Source organism: Leuresthes tenuis, unplaced genomic scaffold, assembly GCF_036924035.1.
Source record: "Leuresthes tenuis unplaced genomic scaffold, fLeuTen1.0.hap1 SCAF_22, whole genome shotgun sequence".
In the NCBI taxonomy this organism is placed as follows: Eukaryota; Metazoa; Chordata; class Actinopteri; order Atheriniformes; family Atherinopsidae; genus Leuresthes; species Leuresthes tenuis.
Genome location: NW_027325376.1, coordinates 26,014,032 through 26,041,169, shown reverse-complemented (window position 1 = coordinate 26,041,169; position 27,138 = coordinate 26,014,032). Strand labels below are relative to the sequence as shown.

At 41.4% G+C, this 27,138-nt stretch overlaps 2 protein-coding genes across 5 annotated transcripts in view; one reads left to right on the top strand and one right to left on the bottom strand.

Moving 5' to 3' along the window:
* Window positions 1-802: 802 nt before the first annotated feature.
* Window positions 803-18,986, top strand: tspan5a (tetraspanin 5a). 3 transcript variants are annotated; one of them, XM_072376234.1, is made up of 11 exons: window positions 803-1,188; window positions 2,795-2,845; window positions 3,581-3,727; window positions 3,837-4,007; window positions 7,669-7,794; window positions 8,055-8,102; window positions 8,210-8,326; window positions 8,434-8,495; window positions 11,748-11,836; window positions 16,504-16,544; window positions 16,638-18,986. In XM_072376234.1, exons 1-9 carry the CDS (start codon window positions 1,108-1,110, stop codon window positions 11,818-11,820), a joined length of 876 nt encoding a protein of 291 aa, XP_072232335.1. In that variant the 5' UTR covers window positions 803-1,107; the 3' UTR covers window positions 11,821-11,836; window positions 16,504-16,544; window positions 16,638-18,986. The 3 variants fall into 3 exon arrangements, with proteins under 3 accessions (XP_072232335.1, XP_072232334.1, XP_072232336.1); XM_072376233.1 differs by having other exon boundaries at window positions 11,748-11,855; XM_072376235.1 differs by lacking the exon at window positions 11,748-11,836.
* A 782-nt stretch (window positions 18,987-19,768) lies between these two features.
* rap1gds1 (RAP1, GTP-GDP dissociation stimulator 1) overlaps window positions 19,769-27,138 on the bottom strand; it is a 33,468-nt gene continuing 26,098 nt past the window's right edge. For both annotated transcript variants that reach the window (XM_072375873.1, XM_072375874.1), the window contains 7 exons: window positions 26,752-26,883; window positions 26,453-26,587; window positions 25,769-25,894; window positions 24,582-24,725; window positions 24,100-24,222; window positions 23,205-23,333; window positions 19,769-21,895 (listed from right to left, as the gene is read on the bottom strand). In XM_072375873.1, the coding sequence (XP_072231974.1) occupies window positions 21,768-21,895; window positions 23,205-23,333; window positions 24,100-24,222; window positions 24,582-24,725; window positions 25,769-25,894; window positions 26,453-26,587; window positions 26,752-26,883 (917 nt within the window). In that variant the 3' untranslated portion in view covers window positions 19,769-21,767. The remainder of the gene's footprint in view (window positions 21,896-23,204; window positions 23,334-24,099; window positions 24,223-24,581; window positions 24,726-25,768; window positions 25,895-26,452; window positions 26,588-26,751; window positions 26,884-27,138) is intronic.

The following is a 27,138-nucleotide window of genomic DNA, read 5'->3' as shown; positions in this document are numbered from 1 at the left end:
TGAACAGGCACAGACTCATAGAGACAGATACCATACTCTGGAGCAGCCATTCACAGCGCCCAGGGAGGATGGGGGTGCGGTGCCTTGCTCAAGGCTCAAGGGCACCTCGGCCATGGCAAGGAGTTAGACTGCCACCCGTCCAGCTGTCAGGTCACCAATCTTTTGAGCAGTGAGAGTGGAATATACTGCCAATTGGACGACCCACTCTCACCACTGAGCCACGGCCGGCCCTTGTTATGTTCTGATGCATCAAACCTTAAAACTGAGAGATGGTGTACTTTGTATTCCACATTACTGTCACTAGTATTAGTATAGTTCTATTTTAGTATTAATCTTTTAGTTTAGTCCTTTAATTAGCCAGCCTCTGCAGGAAGCGTTAGTTCATGATGCTGTGTCTGACGTTTCTATTAGTGAGAGGGGTCTGCCCTCTGGCGGACACTGTCATAACTACAATTTCAGACATACAGTATTAATGATATAATGAGGATAATTCAATTTCTGAAATAGTGGGACTTTCATAATGACTTACAGAGAATTTAGAATTGTTAAATTAGATTTATAACCTATATAACGCATTGATTGTAGTTAATTGTTTTGTAGAAACATACTCGTTTCAAAGCGTGGTGCTAACATTTCGTTCCAGTAAAATTACAGTTTTACTATGGATATCACTATTAATATTATTATGATTACTGTTCTTATAATTATTATTGAGAAAACGACACAGGAAGTGCTTCAGCATTCCTCTGATCTGATTGGTTCCCATCTCTGTTCTTCAAGTCTTTTTTAGCCAATCATTGACGACCATCCGCAGCCGTGTTACCGCCTCATATAAGCGCAATTTGCCTGCAGTTGAGGCGGATCTTCTTTAATATTTTTAATGCCGCGTTAATGTTGGCTTATGTGCTTATTGATGCGGTGTCAGTGATCGCGTCGGTCGCTCGTCCATCATGTCCCCGGCGCGGATCTGAAGCGAAAGCCTTGGAGCGGACAGAGTGAAATGCATCCCCGGAGCGCTGAACCTGTTCCCTCCCGCACAGCACAAAGCCTGTGAAGCAGGCCGTGTTTTGTCCTCACACAGAGACGCCGCGCAGATGATGCTCAAAAATGTCGGGGAACTATTACAAAGGGCACGAAGTCAGCTGCTGCATCAAATACTTCATTTTTGGATTCAACATCCTGTTTTGGGTAAGAGTCTTTTATTTATGTACTTCATCTCTTCTGCTGGGTTATTGTGTGATTAAAGGGGGAGGCCCGAATCATCATCAAATCATCGGACTGCTGTCTTTCAGTTCAGTCAGAACGCTTCATTCGTTGCGGCTGTTATCGTGCAGTAATGTCCGGATAAAAGCAGCTGCAGTTGAGTCGACAGCAGAGCTAATCGGCTTTTTGTGGTGAGCTATAATGACAGATCAGCGCCTGAGCGGCAGGCTGTGGCTGACACACTGCAACACTGCACAGGACGCAGCTTCTCTGAGCTCCACTTCAGGATGTATTATTGCATGACATAATCTGTTTAAATAGGCGCGTCATCTAACGACTGACATTTCTGTGTCACAGAGAAAAATATATTCAACATGTTCTTACTTTGTCTGGAAGGAATGCAAAAGTTGCCGTCTTGTCACATAAGAAGGACAACCACTGATAAACAGATAACCTGCTGAGTTGTTAACTACTTAGTTAGAAAAAATTAAATAAAAAAAAAACAGTGCAACAACCAGCAGTTCCAGCTTTAGAACCTGATGAGAACACACCAAGCCGTTAGAAACTGTGCTAAAGGGACCAGTTGAACATTTATCACATCATGTACACAAGCTCAAAAAGTTCCACATGCTGTGCAGTCACTCGACAAGGAGCAGCTGCAGTATTTTTATTGTCCGAAATGAATGTATTTGGTCCCATTTGGAAAGTCCAGGGCAGCTGTGTGATTGTGTCCCCATGCATGTGTTTGTTTTGGGAGCCATGAGAAAGTGAGGCTGGTGTAGGTCCAGCTCAGAAGAACACGCATGAATGTGCTCTGTGGGTCAAGGATTGTGGGAGAGTGCAGAATATCCTGGTAACTCATGATGCCTGGAAAACATTTTTGGCAAATGTGCATGCCAGAAGCTTTCATTTAAATAAATCAGACCCTTTTTTTCCCAGAATAATCTAGTAATGATCATAAATAATGATCATCTGAGAAATAGTCACGGTTTCACGATTATTTGCATTGATTAATTTTTCAACAGTACGAGTGAAGACAACCACACAAACACATTCTTTTTTAGGTTTAGAGGTTTTACCTCTTATTTATTGTGCCCTTTTTAAAAAGAAACATTAAAATACATGATCTGTAATCAAATAAAAGTGACCTCTGCTCTGTAAACATCCTTTTCTCTCGGTTTGGACATTCTGAACCGACTTAAGTTAAACTTTCAAAATCTTGATGTAATTCTTGATACTTTTTAGACTTTAATTCATTTCACTGGTCCTGAAGGAGAATGTGTTTTCAGTTTATCACGTTAATAAGGAATATGATTTCACATGACTTTTTATCTTTATAAACAAATCTACTAATAACAAATCTACGTTTTTAAGCCTTTGGGATTTATTAACCGTGTCGCTTTAAATCACGACTATTCGTGAAAAACCAGTGACATCCATAGTTAAGGCGTTACAATATTAAACTGTTACTCACAGCGGAGGTCACAGGGAAAATAGTTGTGTACTCGCATGGAGGAACACTGACAGGGAGGCGTCATGTCACCACATCTGTGCACGTTCTCAGTAATAACATGTGACTGGTGTTTTGCAGCTGCTGGGCATGGCTTTAGTTGGAATTGGACTGTGGGCATGGAGTGAGAAGGTGAGCACATACTCATATTTCAAATGAAAAAAAAAGAAGAAATACAAAGTTTTTAGTGATGTAAGCACCTGATAACTTCCTGATTTAAGATTAATTTGTCATCAGGGTTCTCATGCTGCTGCTCATTCCACTTAAAGCTTACCCTAACCACATTATTGGCAACGATTGAGCAGAAGAATATTCGTAATTGCAAAGGTGTTGTTTCTGGTGAGCAGGAATGGTCTTACCTTCTTTTAAATTTACAAGCACCTAACTCTTTTCACTTTTTGTCTACCCTAGAGGCAGGCTGCTGCATGTGTGCGAACAGCAGCTCGACCGGGTTAAACAGACATAATAAGACATAATATAACCTCTAGTGGCTCCAGAGCCACATATTTTTCCAGTGAGGCGGTGGAGACCAAATGGGAGCCTAAATTAAATAGAATTTCTAACAGAAATCATGATAACAAATGAATGGCAGAGTTGTTCTGTTGGTCAGATGTGTAATAACACCCTTAAATGAAAAAAATAACCAGACATCACGTTTTTTTTATTGTTTTGGTGCCTTCTAGTGGGCAGAAATGAAAATGTAGCTTTATGTTCCAATTTTTGAAAATGGTGATAGAACATTTGAAATCGATCCAATTCCAGTCTATTTAAGGTCACTTTGAGTCTTTTGCCAAACATGGTCTGACCTGACTGAGACACAGCTGCCAGACTCACACTGAGGTGTCATGTTCTGTCTCTCCTCCTCAGGGGGTTCTGTCCAACATCTCGTCCATCACAGATTTGGGCGGTCTGGACCCTGTCTGGCTCTTCATGGTGGTTGGAGGGGTTATGTTCATTCTGGGCTTTGCTGGATGCATTGGAGCACTGCGGGAAAACACATTTTTACTTAAGTTTGTATGTTTCATTCTGCACACAGCAGCACTGAATGATAAGAAATGCTTGATATCCTGCATGGGTCTGACTTTTCTATACTCCATTACTCCTCCTCCTCCTCCTCCTGTAGTTCTCCGTGTTTCTGGGAATCATCTTTTTCTTGGAGCTGACAACAGGAGTTCTGGCGTTTGTCTTTAAGGACTGGATTAAAGACCAGCTTAATCTGTTCATTAACAACAACATCCGGGCATATAGGGACGACATCGACCTGCAGAATCTCATTGATTTCACTCAGGAATACGTAAGTCAAAGAATTTGTAATAAATGGGATCATTCACTGTTGGGTACATTTTCTTATTATTCTTCAGTTAATGAAGGACAAACAGAGATGTGTTGAAAGCTCACAGAAAACTTGATGGATCTTTTGTTGAAATGATAAAAAATGTTCATGTGTTTAATTGCATTTTACAGTTTAAGATGAGGATTATATCATAATACCCTCTACTGACAACAGCGCGAGAAAACTATATGTAATTCTTACTTTAGGTTGCTGTTAAAATAGCTCACAGTAATTAGTTATCTGCAAGTTGATGTAGCTCAAATAAGCTGTTATCACAGATTTAAGTAGTATACCAACGTTTGTTTGTTTGCTAATGAGGGTCTGCTACAGCTTTTTATCACAAATCCAGTTGGGTGAATTGGCTTGAAAACGTTACTTTTACCGAAATAAAGAGTACCTTAGAATATCAACAAGGCCGTTTTACCTGGTATTTTGATAAGCTACATTAAAGTGAGCACAAAATATGAAGAAAAAGTACTTCTCAGCTAGCAGCAGTTTTGCTAGCTCCTGTGATCCAGTGAGGTGTTGTGGGGGGTAACAGGTCCAAATGCTGACTAATTCTAATGGAGTGGTAGTTAAAGCCCTCCAAAAAAAGTCACCAAACGTCACAAGATGATGCTACACACTAATTCAAGTCGCATTCTGCTTTGTGCCACCCTTTACATCTGTTTGCTTCTCTTCCACTCTCTATGCTGACATGTACCTTAACAATACAGCCAAATTTCCAATAAAGCTGTTTTCGTTCACATATTTATTAAATTTTCAGAATGTAAAATGTTTCTGTTTCTGCATTTAGCAGATGCTTTTATCTATAGCAACTTACAAATGAAGATATAACATTACAGCTAACAATAAGGAACCCACTAGTCCGACTCTGTCAGAGGGGACAGAGTAGAGATAGGGTGCAGGCATAGAAAGAAGTGCAGAAAGATAAAGTGCAGAGATAGAGGGGGGAGGGAAGTACAGGGTAAGTGCTGGGATAGGAGATGCTCTCTGAAGAGCTGGGTCTTCAAGAGTTTCGAGTAGCTCTCAGTAGGTCATTCCACCATCGTGGAACGTCACATTAGAAGAGTCTGGACTGTCTTACAGGGCGCTCACACCAAAAGCGACAAAATCGCCTGTGGTCGCTCAGGTTGTTCACAACCCGCCGCCTGCAGTCGAAGGGGCTGAAGGAGCGGGGCTTTCAACCATGGATCGCACTCTGGGCAGCTTTCTTTTTGTTGCATCTTTATATTTGCGATACATACAGACACAGCATGTCAGCTATTTCTGAAATAGTAGATTAGCCTATGATTTGCATTTATTTACATGTAGTCATAGTAGCCCACAACTCCCCATATACTCCAACAAGGTCTGCAACCTTCCTCAAAAAAGGTTTTGAGCTCAAATGCTACTACACCCCACATATATGCATCCTTCATATCTTTGGGTCAGTTTGACCCGAATACACAGAGACACACAGAAACATGCCCACACAGACAGACACAATGTTACATTATTATCATCAAAGAAGCTGTTTGTTCTCACTTTCTTTTTTAGATGTTCTTCCACAACATTTTCTCACACTATATGCTTTACAACTGCACATCAAGGGGGTGAGACAAAAGAGATAAAAACCTCTAAATCACAGTACAGTCTTCCACCATCAGTATGACCAAAAGATTTAGCTGCCAGAGGGCTTTGGAACTCATATTTGAAGAGAGTCAGGCACATAGCGATGTGGAAGATGTCTCCGAATAGGAGGATAATTTAGATGTCAATTCAGAGTGTTCTGATTCTGAAAGTGAATTTAAAGATGGCCTTCACTCGGAATATGCACCACAAGGAGCACCACAGGTGGCCACTGGAGCAGCAAAAGAGTCATATTTGTCTAAGAATGAACAAATTGAATGGCCTTCATCCCCTCCCCCTTTAGAGCCACAATGTCTCTGAAGAGCTTCCATGTATTCTCCAAGATAAGCATGATTTATGACACCCAAGTCTTGAGTATAGTGGATTTTTTACATTAATTATAACCTTATGACAAAAAGAGTAGTCACGCTTCCATTGTTAATTGTGTTCTGATTGTATTCATTAAACATATATGTTATCTCAGTTGTTTGAAATTGAGATAAAGACAACATATGTTAATGGTTTATGAAGTAAAATTTTATGTTAGAATTGTTTTTAAAGACCCAAATATGTCACGGGTCAATTTGACCCGAGGGACACCAGAGGGTCCCAGAAGGGTTAAGCACTTTGTAGCTAACATCAGGGACTTGAATCTGATGCGGGCGGCTAAGGGCAGCCAGTGGAGTTCAATGAACAGATGGGGGACGTGTTCTTTTAGGCTGATCCAAGACCAGAAGTGCCGCCGCGTTCTGGACCATCTGCAGAGGTTTTACAGCACAGGCTGGAGACCAGTTAGGAGACCAGTTAGGAGAGCGTTGCAGTAGTCAAGGTGGGAGATGACCATGGCCTGCACCAGGAGCTGGGTGGCATGTTGGGTTTGGTACGGCCTGATATATTCTGCATGCACTTGGTAGTGATGACCTCCTGTGCAATTTTAGCCAGCTAGGTCACTTCCACTCTGGCTGTCATGGTTTGTCAAGTTTGTGAGCGTGTCTCAGAAAACAAAGTTTAAACAAACCGAGAGCACAACGGTGTAATATTGCCATGTGCCTTTCAGTCAAGAGACAGACATGAACACAGACAGTCGTACCGGTAAGCTAGCATCAGCTAGCATATGTTAATAGATTACACAAAATAAAGTGCAAATTGTGGACATAGATTTGAAGATACAATATTAAGCCTTTTAGCTTTTTCGTCAACAGTGTATGACATGATTCTTGAATTATGCAACAAACATTATTAACAGGGTGTTTTTGGAGGGAAAGCTCACTGAAAAATGTGCCATTAGGAATACCTGTTTAACCGGCAGTCACTATCAAGCAAGTTCTGTTTCAAAGTCAGCAATCGCAAGTGAAAAACATCTGTGTAGCCTGCTCACCGCCGCTGCTCACCGCCGCTGCTCACCGCCGCTTCTCACCGCCGCTTCTCACCGCCGCTGCTCACGCCGCTTCTCACGCCGCTGCTCACGCCGCTTCTCACGCCGCTTCTCACGCCGCTTCTCACGCCGCTTCTCACCGCCGCTTCTCACCGCCGCTTCTCACCGCCGCTTCTCACCGCCGCTGCTCACGCCGCTGCTCACGCCGCTGCTCACGCCGCTGCTCACGTCGCTTCTCACGTCGCTTCTCACGTCGCTTCTCACGCCGCTTCTCACGCCGCTGCTCACGCCGCTTCTCACGCCGCTGCTCACGCCGCTGCTCACGCCGCTGCCCACGCCGCTGCTCACGCCGCTTCCCACGCCGCTTCCCACGCCGCTTCCCACGCCGCTTCCCACGCCGCTGCTCACGCCGCTTCTCACCGCCGCTGCTCACCGCCGCTTTAAAATACTTTAAACTTTAAAATACTTTAAACTTTAAAATACAGGGCTAACTGGGTCAGCTTGTTATGTGTTTATTTCTTCAAAACTGTCCTCAAACTGCTTTTTTTAAAATGGTATGAAGGTATACAACTTGAGAAATGTGGAATCTCATTTACAGGTTTCTTTAACATAGTTTCCTTCTCTTTCTGACTTTAGTGGGAATGCTGTGGTGCATTTGGAGCGGACGATTGGAACCTGAACATCTATTTTAACTGTACTGATGGGAATCCCAGTCGAGAAAAGTGTGGCGTTCCCTTCTCCTGTTGCACTAAGGACCCTGCAGTATGACCCCTCTCACTCTGTATGCGTAGACATGTTACTTTACAGATGTCTGTGCAATTGTGCATAAGTGAAGTTAACACAGGCCTGGGATAAAATCATTTCAAATGTCAGCGTTTTTTTGTTTTACATCATCTTACCAATTATGTCACAAGAGCTGAATCACAGTTTGGCCCAAAGTATCTATAGTTCTGATAATTTTGTTCATTATATTTATTCATTAATCATGCTGATTTAAACAGGCTTATACCTTTTGTCTATAGGAGGATGTAATAAATACTCAGTGTGGATACGACATTCGAGCGAAACCAGTAAGTGACTGGTGTCTATTTCGGTGACTCATTGTAGCCCTTATCCTCATCACTGTTTTAAAATATATGTTGCGAGTACACTGTCAAAATGTGTGAATGTCTTACAGGACTCGGAGCAGAAGGATTACATCAATGTGAAGGGTTGCGTGCCACAGTTTGAGAAGTGGCTCCAGGACAACCTCACCTTGGTGGCTGGGATCTTCATAGGAGTTGCACTGCTGCAGGTCGGTTCCTTTCAGGTGTTTGGAAAAACATGAGGAGAAAAAGCAGTGTCATATTTTTCCTCTCAGTACTGAAAGTGTGTTGTTTTTTTTCTTTCTTCCATCTGCAGATTTTTGGGATTTGTTTGGCCCAAAATTTAGTGAGTGACATTGAAGCAGTGAGGGCGAGCTGGTGAGAAAACTCAACTTTTGCTGCTCTTACTTTTCTCTCAGGGACTCATGATTCCTCGTACAGAAAGCCCATTTCCCTCTTTTAATTATGTTAGTCATAAAAAGCTCAAATCTGTGAATTACATAACTTTCTATAATACTTAAATGTCACATTAGGAGGAATCTGTGTAATTCCTGAACCAATAGGGGTAAACAACATTACGACATATTTCAGCAAGTATAACTTTATTTTTTTAAACGAAAAGGGTCCAAATTTTCTTTGGCTCCAAAGATTCTTGACAAAAGGTTTATGCTTAGGTCTGGAGAGTCCCCAAAAGGATTTAAATGATGTCTTGTGCTTATAGTTAAATATTAGGTGCACCTAATTGTTATTATCCTAAATATTAAGTGATAATATTGAAAAATAATCGTTAGATCTTGTACAAAGTTTTCACATTTTACATTACCGTCTGTGGATTACCTGTTACTAAAAGCTAATTGATAGAAAACCGTCTTTTCACAGCCTGTGTGATGTTAGCAGGAAGGAACATTCAGGAACATAGACGCGTTGGGAAGTTTTCTGTACAAACCTTTACTTCCCCACATGTGCTGTCACAAGATGCAGTTTCTGACATCCCTAAAAAACTTTACTTTACACAGCTCTTTTTCGGAGACAGAATGGCATCTTACATATTTAGAAGAAAATGAAATTAGGCCTCATCCACCAAATCTTTCCTAACTTGTTCTTAATAATTTCATAAGAAAACAGTGCATCAGGTTCATCAACGTGTTCTTAGACTGGGAAATTATTGGTATCTTTGCTCTTAGATTAATGAATGATAATCTCTTCGAAAAATTGAAAAGATGAACCAGCTGTCCCTAATGTACACAGGTAAACCAAAATGCCCATAAAAGGCCATGAGACTGAAGGGCCGTGTGCAAACACACAAAAAAAAACATCTTTTAAGATGCCTATAGTGGAGCGAGTACATGCATACATCTGATTAAATTCAATCTGAGGGTCGGTCAGTGGTGTTAATAACCAGTGGGCCAGGGCATATGCTCAATCTCCTAATAAAACAAATCATAATAAAAAGCCGCTATTGTAGAAAATTGTCATTATTAACAGATATGTAGCAATGAGCTCCACATCACCAGCTGCTCCCTGTTGGAGGTGCGTGCTCACAGAGCTGTTCTGTAAGATGAAGGAGTCCTGTGCTCCCCCTGGGACACATTCATTAGGTGGTTCTGGGAGTCACAAATGAGTTGGATATTTATGAAATAATATTGCTTGAGGTTGAGGTTTGGGAATGGATCTGGCGAGGGTGCATTAACGTGCATGTGTGCAGTCTATTGCACCGATTGGGTTTAGGAAGACCAGCAATACAATTAAATTCCCTCGACTGCGACTTGTTCTTCAGCTGCTGTGAAAACTTTATGTATTGTGTGGCCAGATGATTTATTGCATCCACGACTCACAGGAGAGCACGGCTGATGGATGGCTGGGATATACCCACCCTGTCCCCCAACTCCCGCTGAAATGTTCTAGTGACCAAAAAGCCAGAAGTCGAGAGAACCTGCACATGTGGTGGAACAGGGTTGGACCGTTTTGTATGGCTCCGCAGTGCTGGCTCCAATAAGATCGCAAGGGTTGATGAATGGTCATGGTCATGAAGGATTGATTCCTCTGTTGGACACAATCTGCAGTATCTTACAGTAACAGTAGATATGCCATTTTGTGAGCAGGCCTGGGAGGGAGGCCGCTTTGGCTTATAAAAAGGGTGGATTGATGACACTGTTTCCAAATAACTTAATGTAATTTAGTGATTAGTGTAGTTAATTTATTTTAAACGAATACAATGCTTTGTAAAATACCAAGCTGTAAAAAAAACAAAAAAAAAACCTGACAAATATATTACTGTAATTTTATTATGGTATTTCAATAAACTGCACAACAACACAAAGGCTTATTTTGTTAAAACATGTCAGCGTTCAGAGTTCGTAGGATTGGTTCTTAGAATCCTGGATGAGAAAACATTGGTGAACGCCACAATCTTCTGAAAAAGTAGAACATAAGAACACATTTATTCATAAGAACTGCTGGTGAATGAGGCCCAATGATTCTTAGCAAACTGAACCATGACTAGACCCTTTCCATCAACAAAGAGAACTCTCTTGGCAAAATTAGAAGAGCTCTATCAAATTAGTTGGTTTCTTGGTATGGACACCACTTTTAATTGTGTTCAAGTTTCAGCCATTTAACTGATAGTTTTTGATTATACTAAAGAATAATAAGGTAGTCCTCCTCTTTCACGTCTAAATGCTTTTTATACAATCTACCAGTTTTACTGGCAAAAAACAGCCCCAGAGGATGATGCTACCTCCACCATGACTGACAGTTGATACAGTGTTCCAGGGTTGAGTGCCTTGCCTCCAAAGAGACAGAAACACTAATCATTTATCACTGATCCAAGTAAGTCAATCCTCCAAAAGCCTTTCTCCATTGCCTTGTCAGCTTCAAATTGTAGTAGAGCTCGATGGTCCTGATCTTAGAGCAGGGGCTTATCTCATGGTAGACAACTGAAGAGTCCGTAGCAATGCACAACCCGTTTGACTAGAGACAGTAAAACTGATGTGGCTGTTGATGGCAGACCTGTGCCTTGGTGGTTCATGGATTATTCCTAACCACCCAGACCAATTTCCTCTCAACTGAGTTTGAGTCTTGTTCCAGATCTCGGTAGAATGGCTACATCTTTTAATAATTTGGACTCAAGTACAGACAATCTAAGAATCTGAAGAAGGAAACAGTTAAAAGGAATCAATGAAAACCCAATACTTCCTTGCCATTGCGAAGAATCCGGTGTTGTTTGACAGTTATCTTGTAAGAATTTGAGCTGTACCTTGCACAAGTTACCCTGATTGCAGAAGCAGCATATTAAGATCATCTTTGTTCAAGCACACATGATATAAGATCCTCCTTGGGGACTTAAAGTGTCAAGATAGCAACAATCACAACGTAACAAACTGACAATTCAAAATTCTTGAAATTATGTAGATTTTGGGTTTGAATAATGCTCCCTTTAAAGTGATAGAAGACAGAAAAAAAATAAAGCTGTAGTAAGACAAAGAGGATATTCTTAAAAATAAAGAAATTCTACCAACAGTCACTCTCAGGCTGACTGTGAGTATTAAAGGGAGATGGCTTATTGAACTTTATCATTATCATGCCAAAACTCATCTCACCCCTCGTTCTTCCTCCTCCATGCTTCATCAGGGTGCCCCCCCCCCTCTTCATGCGTCGACTCCCACCACACTCCAGCAAGAAATCATCGGCTTACTACTCATGAGACACACAAACAGAATGTTTGTGTGTTTGTAGCTGGTGGGTGTGATGGATCCATAGGGTCATTTGTTTTGTGTTGACCATTCCTCTGTATGATCTGTTTGGTGTTGTGCTGTCCCATATTTCCAAATGTGGAACTGTTGGGTTTTTATTCCATCCTACGGAGTGTTGTGTGGAAGCAGAAGCACGCCAAAAATGTTTTGTTTAGTTTTAGAAGTTAAAGAAATGATTTAAAAGAAAGTTCTAGTGAAATGGCCGCAAGAAATTCCTCCTGCAGCAGTGTGACTTTACATGCAACATGTAACCGCTACCTAATATTTAAGCTGTTTATAATTAAGCAGAAGCCATACTTTCAGTTCAGATTCACAACTAAAAGCTGGCTTTCTTTGCTCTCCATGCAGCATTTCTTGTTTTACTATCTGATTGTGCTAGCTACTGTAGCTGATTAGAGCAAGTAGTTAGCGGAAGGTTAAGTATGGAGTGAGAATCCTGCCAAACAATCGCAAGAATTCAAAACATGTTTCACTCGCTCCCAACGATTCACAAAAAAAACTTAGTGTGGTTTGCAAAGAAACATATCTTCAATTGCAAAACAATTCTACAACTGTGAAAAACTGTCACGTGACTTTTAAGCATAATCTTACCGCTATCACGTGACTTTTGGCTCGATCTTACCGCTGTCACGTGACTTTTGGCTCGATCTTACCGCTGTCACGGGACTTTTGGCACGATCTTACCGCTGTCACGTGACTTTTGGCACGATCTTACCGCTGTCACGTGACTTTTTACACGATCTTATTGTTGGCATGTGACTTTTGGAACGATCTTACCGCTGTCACGTGACTTTTGGCACGATCTTACCGCTGTCACGTGACTTTTTACACGATCTTACCGCTGTCACGTGACTTTTTACACGATCTTATTGTTGGCATGTGACTTTTGGAACGATCTTACCGCTGTCACATGACTTTTGGAACGATCTTACCGCTGGCAAGTGACTTTTGGCACGATCTTACCGCTGTCACGTGACTTTTGGCACGATCTCACCGCTGTCATGTGACTTTTGGCACGATCTCACCGCTGTCACGTGACTTTTGGCACGATCTTACCGCTGTCACGTGACTTTTTACGCAATCTTACCGTTGGCACGTGACTTTTGGCTCGATCTTACCGCTGTCACGTGACTTTTGGCTCGATCTTACCGCTGTCACGTGACTTTTGGCTCGATCTTACCGCTGTCACGGGACTTTTGGCACGATCTTACCGCTGTCACGTGACTTTTGGCACGATCTTACCGCTGTCACGTGACTTTTGGCACGATCTTACCGCTGTCACGTGACTTTTTACACGATCTTATTGTTGGCATGTGACTTTTGGAACGATCTTACCGCTGTCACGTGACTTTTGGCACGATCTTACCGCTGTCACGTGACTTTTTACACGATCTTATTGTTGGCATGTGACTTTTGGAACGATCTTACCGCTGTCACATGACTTTTGGAACGATCTTACCGCTGGCAAGTGACTTTTGGCACGATCTTACCGCTGTCACGTGACTTTTGGCACGATCTCACCGCTGTCATGTGACTTTTTACGCAATCTTACCGTTGGCACGTGACTTTTGGCACGATCTTACTGTTGGCACGTGACTTTTGGCACAATCTTACCACTGTCACGTGACTTTTGGAACGATCTTACCGCTGTCACGTGACTTTTGGCACAATCTTACCATTGGCACGATCTTACTGTTGGCACGTGACTGGCACGATCTTACCGCTGTCATGTGACTTTTGGCACGATCTTACCGCTGTCACGTGACTTTTGGAACGATCTTACCGCTGTCACGTGACTGGCACGATCTTACCGCTGTCACGTGACTGGCACGATCTTACCACTGTCACGTGACTTTTGGCACGATCTTACCGCTGTCACGTGACTTTTGGCACGATCTTACCGCTGTCATGGGACTTTTGGCACGATCTTACCGCTGTCATGGGACTTTTGGCACGATCTTACCGCTGTCACGTGACTTTTGGCACGATCTTACCGCTGTCACGTGACTTTTTACACGATCTTATTGTTGGCATGTGACTTTTGGAACGATCTTACCGCTGTCACGTGACTTTTGGCACGATCTTACCGCTGTCACGTGACTTTTGGAACGATCTTACCGCTGTCACGTGACTTTTGGCACGATCTTACCGCTGTCACTTGACTTTTGGCTGTAACTTTCCGCTTTGCAGATCCGTAATCAAAGGCAAATTGATCCGTGCACAAATGCCTATAATTCACACTCCACAACAACAGGTGACGCTTTTGATTCAATTTAAGGCCGCCAGGACAACTCCCCCCCCCGCTTGCTAAAAGGAGCTACCATTTAGACTCAGAAGTAGGTTCCGAGCAGGTGTCCGAGTTTATGCGACAGAAAGGCGGCAAGTCGCCTCAGTTGACTGATTTTAATATCAAATATCAAGGACGACATATTTTTTGCATTTGAAAGATTTTAGTTTTGTACTTGAAGGATTTTTTTCTTTGCAATTGAGTTTTTTTGTGAATTGTTGGGCACAAGTGAAACATGTTTTGCTTGCTTGTGAGGATTTGGCAGGATTCTCACTCCATAATAAGTAACTTGTTGATATAAAGTTTATTTTCAAATTTGTAAAGAATTTCATCCAACACAAACTGGTTGCAACAAGTAATTCCTTTAGCACACAGCCTGAACTATACAAAGGCAGAACAAGATTAAAACTGGACTCCTAAGTTAATGTTTATTAAAGTTAATACATAGAACAGTGGCTCAAAATGCTCAAAATGTGTTTTGAACGTAAAGATCTAATAATATTACACAGAAAAAGCTCAGAGTTGGTTTATGTAGTATTAATTATTCTATGTGGTGCTATGCTAGACTGCACTATCTGCGTTACAATGCTAATGTTGTTCATGTGGATAGTTATGCTTTGAACAAACCTTGTTGCAGCCATAGCATTATACGGTCACAACACAATACAAAAGCCGCAACACAACACTATACCACAACGGAAGTTACACTACAACAACAGTGAGCAGCAGTCGGGTCCTAACCAAAACTCTCCATTATCCCTTACAGAAAAGCAACACAGTGAACAACATTGCTCATTTATAACAGCACATAACGCAGTGTTTTACATACTTCTCAGACTTCTTGGACACCTCTCCCGCTCTTCATCTGTCCGCCCGACTGCTGCTCGCTTCCGTTGTGGTATATGTTGTAACTTTTGTATTGTGTTGACCCTTCTGGGCCACTGTAGAGGGTATTGTGGTATTTTACAAGGATGATATTACATCTTTGCAGTCTGTTCTCAATAGAAAGGAGGGATTTAAAGCAGCCACGGTTGAAGGGACGGTTGCAGCGCTTGATGCAAAATGCTAATGTTTGTGCAAATGTTATTACAGGTTAAACCTGTTCATGTCATACCCCACTGTGCATGTTTAGGTTGAAACATCATAACATCGGTTAAAATTGGGCCAAACTGAAGTAAAACGAAATTACGATTTTTCAATGTGTATTTATATGGCTATTTATTTTTAGCCAATGTTTCATCACAATTGTAATATAAATGGAAATAGCATAGACATGAATCAATGTAAAAACGTTCACATTGTTAGCGCTTCTCGTAACCGATTGAGCTATACACCCATGTGGTCACAGGCATCACCACCCGTAATATTTCTGTTCACAGGCAGCTTTCTGTCTGTGTAGCTGCTGAAGCAGCCGATGACTGCCATTCTTTTCTTTGGAATGGGAAAGTCGAAATATTTACCACATTAACTACAGACATGAACTTCTTGAGCATGCTAGCTAGTAGCCGCTGTAACAGATGCAATGTTGCTAATAGAGATATAATATGAGGGAGCCCTCATATTAGACTTCCAGTACAAATACAAAGCTCTGGAATGTTACTTGGACATTGCAGCCATTCCTTCACTGTCGTTTCTGAATTTTGGGCAATTGGGAGTCACTGTTTCATTTACGAGCCATGTTATGAGGTTCCTGCTTGCTCTGAAGTTGTATTTTGTATGAAGGGACCCTGCATACTCTACTAATCTTAGGAAACTTCGACTGTAGGACCAACCTCTAAAACCACATCTCAGTCATAACCTAATGATAAGCATATCTTTCCACCACAAGTTAAAAAAATCTTTTTTTTTCCTCAAAAAAGTTCCAAGGTTAAAGTGAATCGTAGCTACGTTTTTAGTTTCAGCATAGTTTAATAAGAACTTTTTAGAATTCAGCTAAACCAACTCAAATTTTAAAATGCATGACTGCATGCCACTGATCCTCCTACATGCTCTTTCTGAGCTACAAAGTTGGGGTAGTTTGCATTAATAAGCTTTGGAATCATGTGACCTAAACAGCCCTCTCTTTCTTTGTGGCCTTTTCTCCCTCTGCCTGCACACTGACTGTCCAGTGTTTCCACCGCTCCGACTTGCATTCCTTCTACAGTCTGTTCTCTCAAACCTTTAGTGTAGACCTCTGCAGAAAGCTCTCCCCTTAGCGTTCCAAAGCTAAGTCTCATCTGCTCTCCCTTTTTGTCCCGGCTGAAACTGCAGAGCACAGGGGTGTTAGGGCCATGTCAGTAATATGATGATTTACTGATTTTTTTTTTTTGTCCATTTAACAAACTCCTCTTTCTGTCTTCTCTTTCAGTTTCTTTACCTAATCCAGAGACAGCATTTCTATTCTAACAGGTAATCTTGTGTTATAATGAAATTTCACTTGAAATGAAAAGACCAACAGGATCACAAAATAATTCACTCATTATTTTTGTCTTTTCAAATCAGCTCCATCTTTAACCAGGCCTCCCTGAGTACTATCAGGGAGAGCTCAGCGAGCGTCACTGATCACCTGCACCATTTCCCACACTGAACCAGCACCGTTTTTCAAGGCACTAATCTGTGAAATGCTCTGTACATAAACACTGCGTGCGACTACTGTGAAAAAGAAAGGCAGACCATGATGTTAAATCATTGACCAACAGGCAGATCATTGACCAACAGGCAGATCATTGCCGTGCTCCAGTTTTGATAGCTACATGTAGAGAATAGGAGTTTTGATACATCTTTTTGATATTAGATTAATATTTTTCACTTTGGAAATAATGGCTCATTGCTGAAGCCTATGATAGACCGAGGTATGGAGTAAACAAAGAACTAAAGTGTCCATTTTCCACTGCTTGTGTAGGTTGGTGGTTCTGTAGAATGCAAAAGAGAAAAACTAAAAATCCCAATAGTGAGTTATAGCTCAGTTCAGCTACGGAAACTTCCATTCAGTAATCTGCTTCATCTCAGAGTCTACAGAGATTTCTCTGTGTTTCTGCATTACCCTTGAATTTCACTCAGTGGCTGTCAAGCAGCAGTATGAATATTTCTGCAGACTGCAAGTGATCGAAGAGATGAGCTTGAGATTCTCCAGACACAGGTCCAACACTTCATAGCAGTGAATTTCTATGGCACCACAGCAACAAACATCATCTCAATGCACTTTAAGGAGCAAGTTAACAAGTTCATTACAAGTACAGTGTTCTACAGTCAGGTTTATTGCAATTTAATCAGTTATTTAGCATAGTGAGCTCTTGCTGAACTAATGGACTTAAAGGGTTGGTAGTTAATGAGGTAATGTTGTAGACTCTAGTGTTACTGACCAAACTTTCACCACATTGTAACTGCACTTTGTGCTTCAAATGTTTGACCTTGTAATAGTACCCTTTGGTTCTATTTTTGGTACCAACTAAAATGTGTCCGTCACACTAAAGATCAAAACATCAGTATTTATTCTTTGATTCGATCATTCAACCCTATTTTATTCAAGCACAGTTCATTAAGGCAGTTTTGTCGAGACGACGGGTCAGACATTTAAAGCCCCTCCTTTAAAGACACAGATTCCAACCTGTAAAGCAATTAGACTTTAAAAAGGTGTAAATCTGCAGTCCTTAAAGTTCCTCTGAAAACCAACATGAGGCTGAAGCAGGAGCTGGAGGTTCTTTTTGTCTTGGAAGCACACCTACACACAGACCACCACCACTATGGAACAGGAGCGTTGTCCCTGAAACATCCAATAAAGCGCTCCCTTCAGGAACTAAATGGAGTGATTGGTGATGATTAGGTCTGATCATGCGCTATATGTAAGCAAGAGCTTTATGTAGACACGACAAATCCACCCAAAAGGATTTTGTTTAGCAATTTTCTTTTCTTTAGTCTGGATATATGAGTAAATGGGTAAAGAAAAGAAGAAAAAAAAACTGGGGTACGAAGTCCTGATCGCACTACATCACTTATGTTTTAATATTTGTAGTTATTAAGGCCCTGAAGGGTTGGAAAGTCACCCTTAAGTCCCCTTCTTTTTGAAAATGTACATAAAGTGTGTTTAAGTTCCCATTCACCAGTGACCACAAAATGTATGTTGCTGTACCCCCGGCTCATTTCACAGAATTCTGTCATTGTCATATTTGCCAAGGAGCTGATGTTTTTACGATGAAACTTCAATGAAGTTCGGGAAAAGTTGGACAGAGGGTCAACAGAGGTTAAGTTTAATGCTTCATTTACAGCATTTATGCATTTGAATGAAAACAAAGCCGGCACCTCGCAGTTGTTGTTCACTGTGTATTTTTACTCAGATCACTACACAACAGCATTGTGATATTGTGCAGATTTTTCTATGCGTTTCTTTTTGAAGGTCTAAAGTGAAGATATGCTCAAAGCATGCATTTGTAGCAAAGTATTTGCAGTATTTTTTCAAGCATTGTTGTAAAGTGTCTTTCATCTGTCTGGAACTCAGGTGAGTTACATTCTGAGAAAGAGTTAAGCTACTTAAAAAGGGATGAACACTGTTTTTGATTCTAAATATTTGTTGTACATTTTTCATTTGGTTTTCTTACACTAAAACATTAAGTACCATTGAAGGTAATTTGTCACTTTTTGGGGTTTCCAGATTGTAAAATGATCCAAAGAGGTGTTTTGCTGTCCTACTCTCACTCGTCCCAGCCTGTACCACATCCACTGAAGGTTTAGTTATTCACTGTATATCCCTCAAACATTGTAAAGTAACTACCTCCTCATTTCCTCGTCTCATGTCCTGTTAAATTTGACTGATTTTAATATCAAGTAAAATGAATTAATAAAGGTGACAAATATGCTGGCTGTTTTAGTCTTTTTTCTAACGAATGTGTCGATGCACTGCACTTGTCACACGTTGTCTGTTGCTGTTCCCGCACACCTTTGCACCTGTGGAGAGACAGCACTGTGTGCCAGGAAGTTGATTAGATAAAAGTGGTGCTTTTACATTTACATTTTTTTCTTTTTTATTTCCTCCTCCCACTCCCTGCCTGGCCAGTATGCTTGATGTCACGTCCACCTGCAGAATTACAGAAAGCCTGATTTTTAACCAAAAAGATCAACTTCTGATAAAACTGAGCAGGGAGGTGTTGGTTGCTGTGGAACAGAAAAAAGGGGGATTTAGGAGGAAAAACTGTCTCAAAGATCAAAACTCTAGCAACACTTGAAGCATTACCTTGACTAATGAAGGCCACAAAGCTGAAATGTTTGAGTTCAACAATAAAGTTATTCTATGTATTTCAAGTGTTTGAGCTTTTACCTCTTTAGGCCTTTGATGAAACCTGTTAAAGAATGTAGAGACCTGAGAGTGGGACAGAGATTCAATATTCAGCCAAAGTGTGTGGTCCAGGCAGGGTCCAGATTTAAATGACAGAATATATGTGTAAAGACCAGTGAATGGCAGAGCATAGCTACTTCCCCTCCAGTCTGACACAGCTTAGGAAGATATGCCTGGAAAAATGGGATAAACTTCCAAAATATAGATGTGTAGAGACTTACCCAAGAATACTGACGATTAACTGATACCAAAGGGGGCAACTCCGATCTCATTCACAGATGCAAACAGAAAAAGACACCAATCATCACCAGCTATCATCTTTTAATTATCTGCTGAGTCCTCCAAATGTACAAGTCATGACATTTACAACAAACATTTATGTTTATAGTATTTTACGCAGTTACTATGGATACATCTCCACTGGCATGTGTCTTAAGTAGATCACAAGTCTGATAAATAATCATTCATTCCTAAAAAAGTGTGGGCCCAGACCAAGGAACACACAGAGTGTCAGCACAGTATCGCACATGTGAGCATGTGCATGTTAGCACAAATCTCTGACCAAAAGAACCAAGTGTCATACATGAAGAAAAACCTGTCCTCTTTTAAACCGCAGTGCTAGTTTGGGGGAAGGGCCCTGCGCTCTATAGTTTACTTGACAATTTCCAGCCCATCTAAAATAATCAAAAATATTTTCTTTGATTCTGCGAACAGCTCTACAAATACACAGAGATTTGGCTAAATTTACTTTGTAACTGTAATGCACTGACTGGACTGGTGGTTTTCTCAGCAACTCAAAGCAATGTTAAAGCTAACAGCAAACATAATTTAGTCAGACAAAAGAAAGATCCCTTTAGTTCAAGTCAGTTCATCCAGTGCCATCTTTAATTTTACATGGTATCCATTTGTTTTAATGGACAAGACCTTTCTTGGTCAAAGTTAATGTTTGCTGTTGCTATTTTTTTCCCAGCATCCTTAAATGAAGTCAAAGGATTTGCTAATGTCTGGTTTCAAACATTCATACAGTAACATCTGTTGTGAAATTACTTGGAAACATCAATACAAGACCACAACGGGGTGTACGATGGTCCTGGATCAAGGCTAAGAGCTCCAGCAGAGTTGTGCATCTCTGGTGATGGTTAAACATATCTGGTATGATATCTGGACTGGGAAAGGCACACTTCCAATTGGCCACTTTGACACTTTCTCAAGCTAGACTTGGCAACCAAGGTTGACTTGAATAACGACTGATCTCTTTTCCACTACATCTACCTCTTACAGGTAACAGTTTCAGCAATGGGTTGGAAACTTGTGGGGTCCCTCCTTTCACTGTACACCTTCTGGATCAGGGGAATGTGTTTGGACATCTGTGGAGTTAAAAAGCTAAAATCTCTAAATCCAAGTCTTAAAGAGCAAGTGCAAAAAAAAGACTTGAGGTGTCAGTAGAGAAGTGGGCAGGCGGTGGGGTGGGAGGAGAGGGCTAAAATGAACACCATCACAGCTTCAACAGGACAAAAACATGCACAGGTTCTAGTCAGTTTATACTCAAGCTACATGGACACGACTGGGCACATCATGGATGGCTGCTTTTTCCCCCCCTTTTTTTTTCTTCCCCAAAAAGTGTCACAATAGGATTGGGGTTTTTTTTTGGTGTCTTTTGTGCACATTTTTTCACTGGTAGGTTACCGTCGGATGGTGTCACAGCTATGGTCATAAAAGTTTTGTCTCTTAATCTATTGCATCAGGACGTCGATGGTGCCTCAGCTCCATGGAGCTACCTGTGGCAGCAGTTACATGCACAAGTAGAGGTGGGGACGAGGTTTAGACTGATGTACATTTCAGTAAAGATACTGGGAGGGTTTCAAATCAGTCTATTGTGCATTTGACACAATAGGGATGCCAGTCTGTAAAGCCTGAAATGAAGCCTGCCTCACCCTGCCTTAAGGACCTGCTAACCCACCTTAAATAAATCTAGTTTTTATGGCTTTCAAAAGGAGAGGTGTCCCATGGTGTGGAAAAACAGTTTCAGAGGCTTTTTCACCCTATTTAAAAAAAAAAAAAAAAAAAAAACTTAATCTCAAAAAAACACTTTAAGCCCACAGTATTGCACATCAGTCTAAGCCTAGTAGATGTAGGTGGGGTGTTGGTTCAAAGACAAAGAGATGGCTGTATGTCTGGCTGGCAGTTAACGTGATGTGGTACCTTGGCACATGACGATGGGGCACAGGGAAGAGCAGTCATGAGGTTTCAACTGGGTGATTAGGTGGTCAGACAGGCATGTGGTTGGGATTGCACATAGTCATTTAGCTCTGGGCAGTTAATCGCTGCTCTGTGAGCGATGCCTGGTGTGATACGGTCTTGTTCTCGTGAGCCCTCAGCTTGGACACCACATCGATAAATGCCAGGCTCTGCACCTCTTTGTGAAGAGGCTCTGAAAAAAAGATATAGAAAAGTATCGTGAACTAATTCTGCTGTTCGAACACTAATAATAACCAATAGTTGGGTGAAAATATATTGAAATATGGTTTTCATTCACATATTTCTACACTCTGCAGGTTGCAGCAGTCTTGTGCTGATTGAAATGGACATTCTGTATCCTGGGTTACTATTTCGTTGCAGCCCCTCTGGCAACAACTAAATCCTCCACACATTTCTTGCACTGCTGAGTGTTCCAAGTCTTTTTAACAGTGGCATATTTAATCTGTCCTCAGGTTAACAATGAGATTCAAGGTAATGCGAAAAAGAAAGCAGACCCTTCATCACTGAAAGTTAATAGTTTCATGTACTAAGACAAAAAACCCTGTCTGCTTTTACACATGGCGTCACATCATAAACTATACCAAACTGTACCAGCAGTGTGTGAAAAACTACGTAAACCCCAAGAATCACTGGCTTGTAGAACTACTTTTAGCAATAACAGCTTCAACTGATGTGACACTTAATGTACAGATCAGGACTTCTCATTGAAGCTGGAATGTTTTCTAATCACTTGTAAGTCATTTTGTTTAAAGGAATATGTTGAATGCTTAAATGCTGATTAATACTGTTCAAGTATCCTGGCAGAATGTGAGAGGATAGCAACTCAACTACTGACAGGTGGTGCACATGTCCACCAGGCTGATGAATGACATGAGAAAACATTTTATGTCCTACTGCATGTGCAACAGAAATATGTCCAATTCCATGACAAACTGAGGCCCTGAAGTGAATAATCTCAGATATATTTCATCTAATAATCTGTTGAAATTTTATCCAAATGATATTCAATATGCTTCACATGAATGTACAATGACTCGGCCAGCTAAAAAATACAGAGATAAAAAAAGGATAAAAACTGAATCTAAAGGCAGAGGAACACAATGAATGCATGCAAACTAGGTTTGCCATGAGATTTTTCACTTGACTGAGTAGAAGAATAATTGTTATTAGAGTTTAATTACACTAAACTCACTTTTTAAAAAAAAAAAAAAAAAGAGTTCAGAGCCTATTTCTCCTTGATTTGCATGTTGCTTTCAAATAACAGTGTGGCTATTTTTCCACACTCAGCTGACATGGATTATAGATCATAAATCTTAATATACCAGTTGTTAACATTTCTATTGTGGCTTTTTCTGTCGACAGTGTGGGCTGATGTTTTCAGTCTTAGTTTGGTCGGTTTTCATCATCACCAATAACAACTAAATATTCATCAAAATGACATAATAAAAATATATCTGCTGCCAAAAAAGATTTTGTCTCACCTGAGCCCATGACAGCACAGATGAGGATCATGGAGTTGTACTTTATCTCTGGTGCGCTCCTCTCGTCTGACAGCAGCCTGTGAAGCACTGACACCAGGCTGGCTCCTACAAAGTCCTTCTCAGCTGCAACTGAAACCCAGGAGACAGTGGGATGTTTCACAGAACCTACCATCAGATTTACCTTCTAGACAAGACAGATGTTGCATCAACACACAGTGCAATACACAGGGAAAGTTCAGGGCTTGCTAAGTTAAAGTTTATACAGCATGTGAGATGTTAAAGATGTCACACGTGGTCTGATATAGTCACACGTCAACTTTTAAAAGTCTGTTTTTCCCATGTTTTACCATCTGTCAGAGAAGCTCAAAGGAACTGCAGATTTCTGACCATTGGTTGTCACGTTTCCCAAGACACTTCCCTGAAGTCATCCGCAGGGTAAAAGTGGAGTAAAACTGCTGATCACAGATCAGCTGGATCAGATGAAATGCTACGAGCAAAATCAGCCACCAATGCTGTGGTTGAGGATTTCTGCTTAGAATCTGCAGAGCACCACCTCCAGTGTCAGGATCCGGTCAAACGGTCAAACAGGTCATCTGACCTCCATGGAAAACGTCATGGTAACCCCCATGACATTTGGTGGTAAAGCACTGCCGTGAGAATTTGACCTCACTTGCTGCCTCCAAGGATCAAACGTAACTACAAAGGGCAAACGATATTTCTGAGAGGAGGTGAAGTGGCTTGGGGGACAATGTCACAGTTAGAAGATCCCATTTTGCTTCATGAAGCAACTTGCTGTAAGTGTTACACGGATAAATAAAAGTGGAACATAAATTCACACTTAAATAAAAATGGAAATATAAGTGACTGAGACTAAATCATCTGTAACTGATCTTACCCAAATCCAGCGCTGCGATGAGCCCCAAAGCCACCAGAGCTTCGTTCTGCATAATCATATGCTCGCTAGTTGCCATGGTCACTAGGTGCTTGACTCCTCCTCCCTGGATGACAGTCCTGACGACTTCCTAAACCCCCCCCCCAAAAAAACAACTAAAAACATCAACATCACTTCAATGACCCAGTTTTCGGTTGAAGACAGGATCTATCAAGTCTTTCACCTCCGTCCAAATGCTAAATGCTTTTCCCAAAAGGATAAAGATTTTGCTGCTTGGAAAACTTCTGGGACACATCCTCTTATTCTTAGTCCTATATTCTGAATGCAAAATCCTTTTACATTTCCTCAAACAAGCAACATTATTATTAAAATCAGTGGGACGTTTTGCTTTTTTTCTGAATTACGGAGGTTTGTTTTACGAGTCCAAATGCTGAGAGAAAATCTGAGCTGTCTGCAGTGTTCTCAGCTTCGGCGTGGACCACGACTTGCCTTGGACTTGCTGTGCCGAATGAGGGCTGACAGGAGTCGGTTGGACTCGCCCATCACTCCTGCGTGATCTTTGGCTTGGCACCACTCCACGAGCCTCTCCACCAACTTCCCATTGGTTCCCAGCTGGTCTGCGGCTTCAGCTGAACCAACACACACAGCAGGCATGCAGGATTACTGGCAAGTACGCTGCTGTGCTCTTTCTTGAGCAGCTGTCACCATATTTGTGTTTATGCGAGTCAGAACAGAGACTCTACAAAGAATCTCTCTTGATTACTGGAAAAGAATTTAATCAGAGGCAACTTTGTGTGGAAAATCTTTCAGTAAGACTTCTATTGAATGATTTTTCAATGATGAATGAATAAAATGAACAAATGTCATATTGTATGCCATGTCAGAGCACAAAAGTCACATGGCTTCACACTGCAAACATTTTCTTATATTTTGCAAACATTTTTTGAGACAGTGGGACCACATTTTCAAACTAAGAATACTAAGACTCTATATCAGCTTCTTATTTTACTTTACCATATATCGACTGAAGCAGCCGGACGGACTGAGGCAAACGAGTGTTACACTCCTCTGCATCCTCACTGGCCTTGCAGTGGCAGTGCAACCTATTATCCCATTTCCCAATTTGCAAACCCTCTATTCCTCCAATCACATCCTCTGCTTGTGTCGTAGTCCCTCCCATCGGAGATGTGAGCAGAGGAGGCGAGGACAGGCAGGAGCAGCCTTTCTTTGAATTGTGCGCTGCCAGAACACGGGCGCCCCTGTCTATCTTGAAGACCCAGCTCTTCAGAGAGCATCTCCTACCCGAGCACTTACCAAATTGTCTTTTTCTTACTAAATCTTATTCAGAAATGCAGTCGAGATCTTGTTTAAGCCAATTTTAACAGCGTTTCTAAAATTTGTGCTGTTTCAACTGATTTTTCTATCTGATTTTTCTATCAAGCATTTCTATCTAATTCAATATGATTGAAAATGAGCATTTGCATTTACTAATTGAAACAGCATTTCATACACTTGAAGCTTTGTTAACTTGTCTGTGTATATAAGTACTGGATTTTGAGAACATGTGGATTACATTTGCTTTCAGAGTCAATATTTCACAAGCTGTGCTGTGACGGACTGTAAAATTGTGAACTACAGCACACAAAAGAAGAAGATGGGATCAAATCTCTACCTTGCGTATCGATAAGCATGCGTAACGTCCCCAGGAGTTTAAACTGGACTGGGGGCATCTCTGATTGCAAAAATTTCAACACCACATCAGCTACACCAGCAGACAGCATCTTGGATTTGTTCACCACTGTGGAGGGAGAGACAGAAGAGACAGACCATCACTTCACCATCATCATGCCAATCTTTTCTCTGAGTCAACAGTGGATGTCATGCTCTGCCTGGCCATAAATACAGAAGTGATCAACATGTAATGTTTCGTGTCTATTCATAGTGAGTCTTTCAAGGATAGAGAGGTCAAAAGGAGCTTTGCTAGCCCAGTTTAACCTGCAGCAATATGCAATGGCTCATATAACGCCTCCTGGAAATAAACACACGATGGAGAGACACCAGTGTGACAGAATGTCACAACAAAGACCTTAAAGGACGGTCTGAAAATGCCAACTGTCAGAGAGAATTATTCCAGCTGCTTTATGATGCCTAAAATCTGAGTTACTGCTGAAGACAACGAAGAGTTACCTGAACATTAAAAAAACAGCCTTCTTACATTTGGGGCAGTACAGTGAATTGTATGAGAACTCATCTTTGACAGAGGTTTGTGAGTGCAACACAGAGTACTGTGAATGATGTTCTGCTACATGTCTCCACTGAGGGTTTGGTGTGTGATCAGACTAAAGCAGCAGCTCACCAGGTATGGCCAGGTTCCGCAGGGCACTCAGTGCTGCGTGCTGTACCGTCACGTTGCCTTCCTCCACGTGACGATCCAACAGCTCCAGAAGCTTCTGCACAATACCAGTGTCCACCATGTGGATGCAGTTCCCATCTACACACAAATACAAATGTAGTCTGAGGACAAATGCAGCAGTAATGTTGCCATTTCACATGGCTGAGTGAAAATAACTTGAATCAAAAAAAATTCAGCTTAGTTATTGAGTAATCTCGCTAACAAAGTGACATCAGCTCACAGGATCACAGCATTGAGCTTACCGTTGCGAGCAAAGTTAGCGATGGCCAGCGCGCCTGCCAGCTGCAGCTGGTGGTTGTGAGATGGTATCCAGGACAGGACCCTCTGGAAGACGCTGCCCTTTCCTCCCTCAAACAGCTTTTGCATGGATTCATCTACACAGAGGAACGAGGGCAGTTTACAACAGCTCCCAGCTATGCTGAATCTTTTCTAGGTTTCTAATAGGATGTGCTTAACTCTGCTGTAGCAGAAATAAAAGAAGCGTCTAATCCCTCACAGGTGGAGTGCTGAGAGAGCAAACAGAAAGAAACCTGCAGGCGTGCTTACATCCCACCACGTTCAGGTTGATGCTGCTGCTATCAAATATTTACAGGAAGCTTGAATTATTCAGTGCTAGACAAAGGATTTCT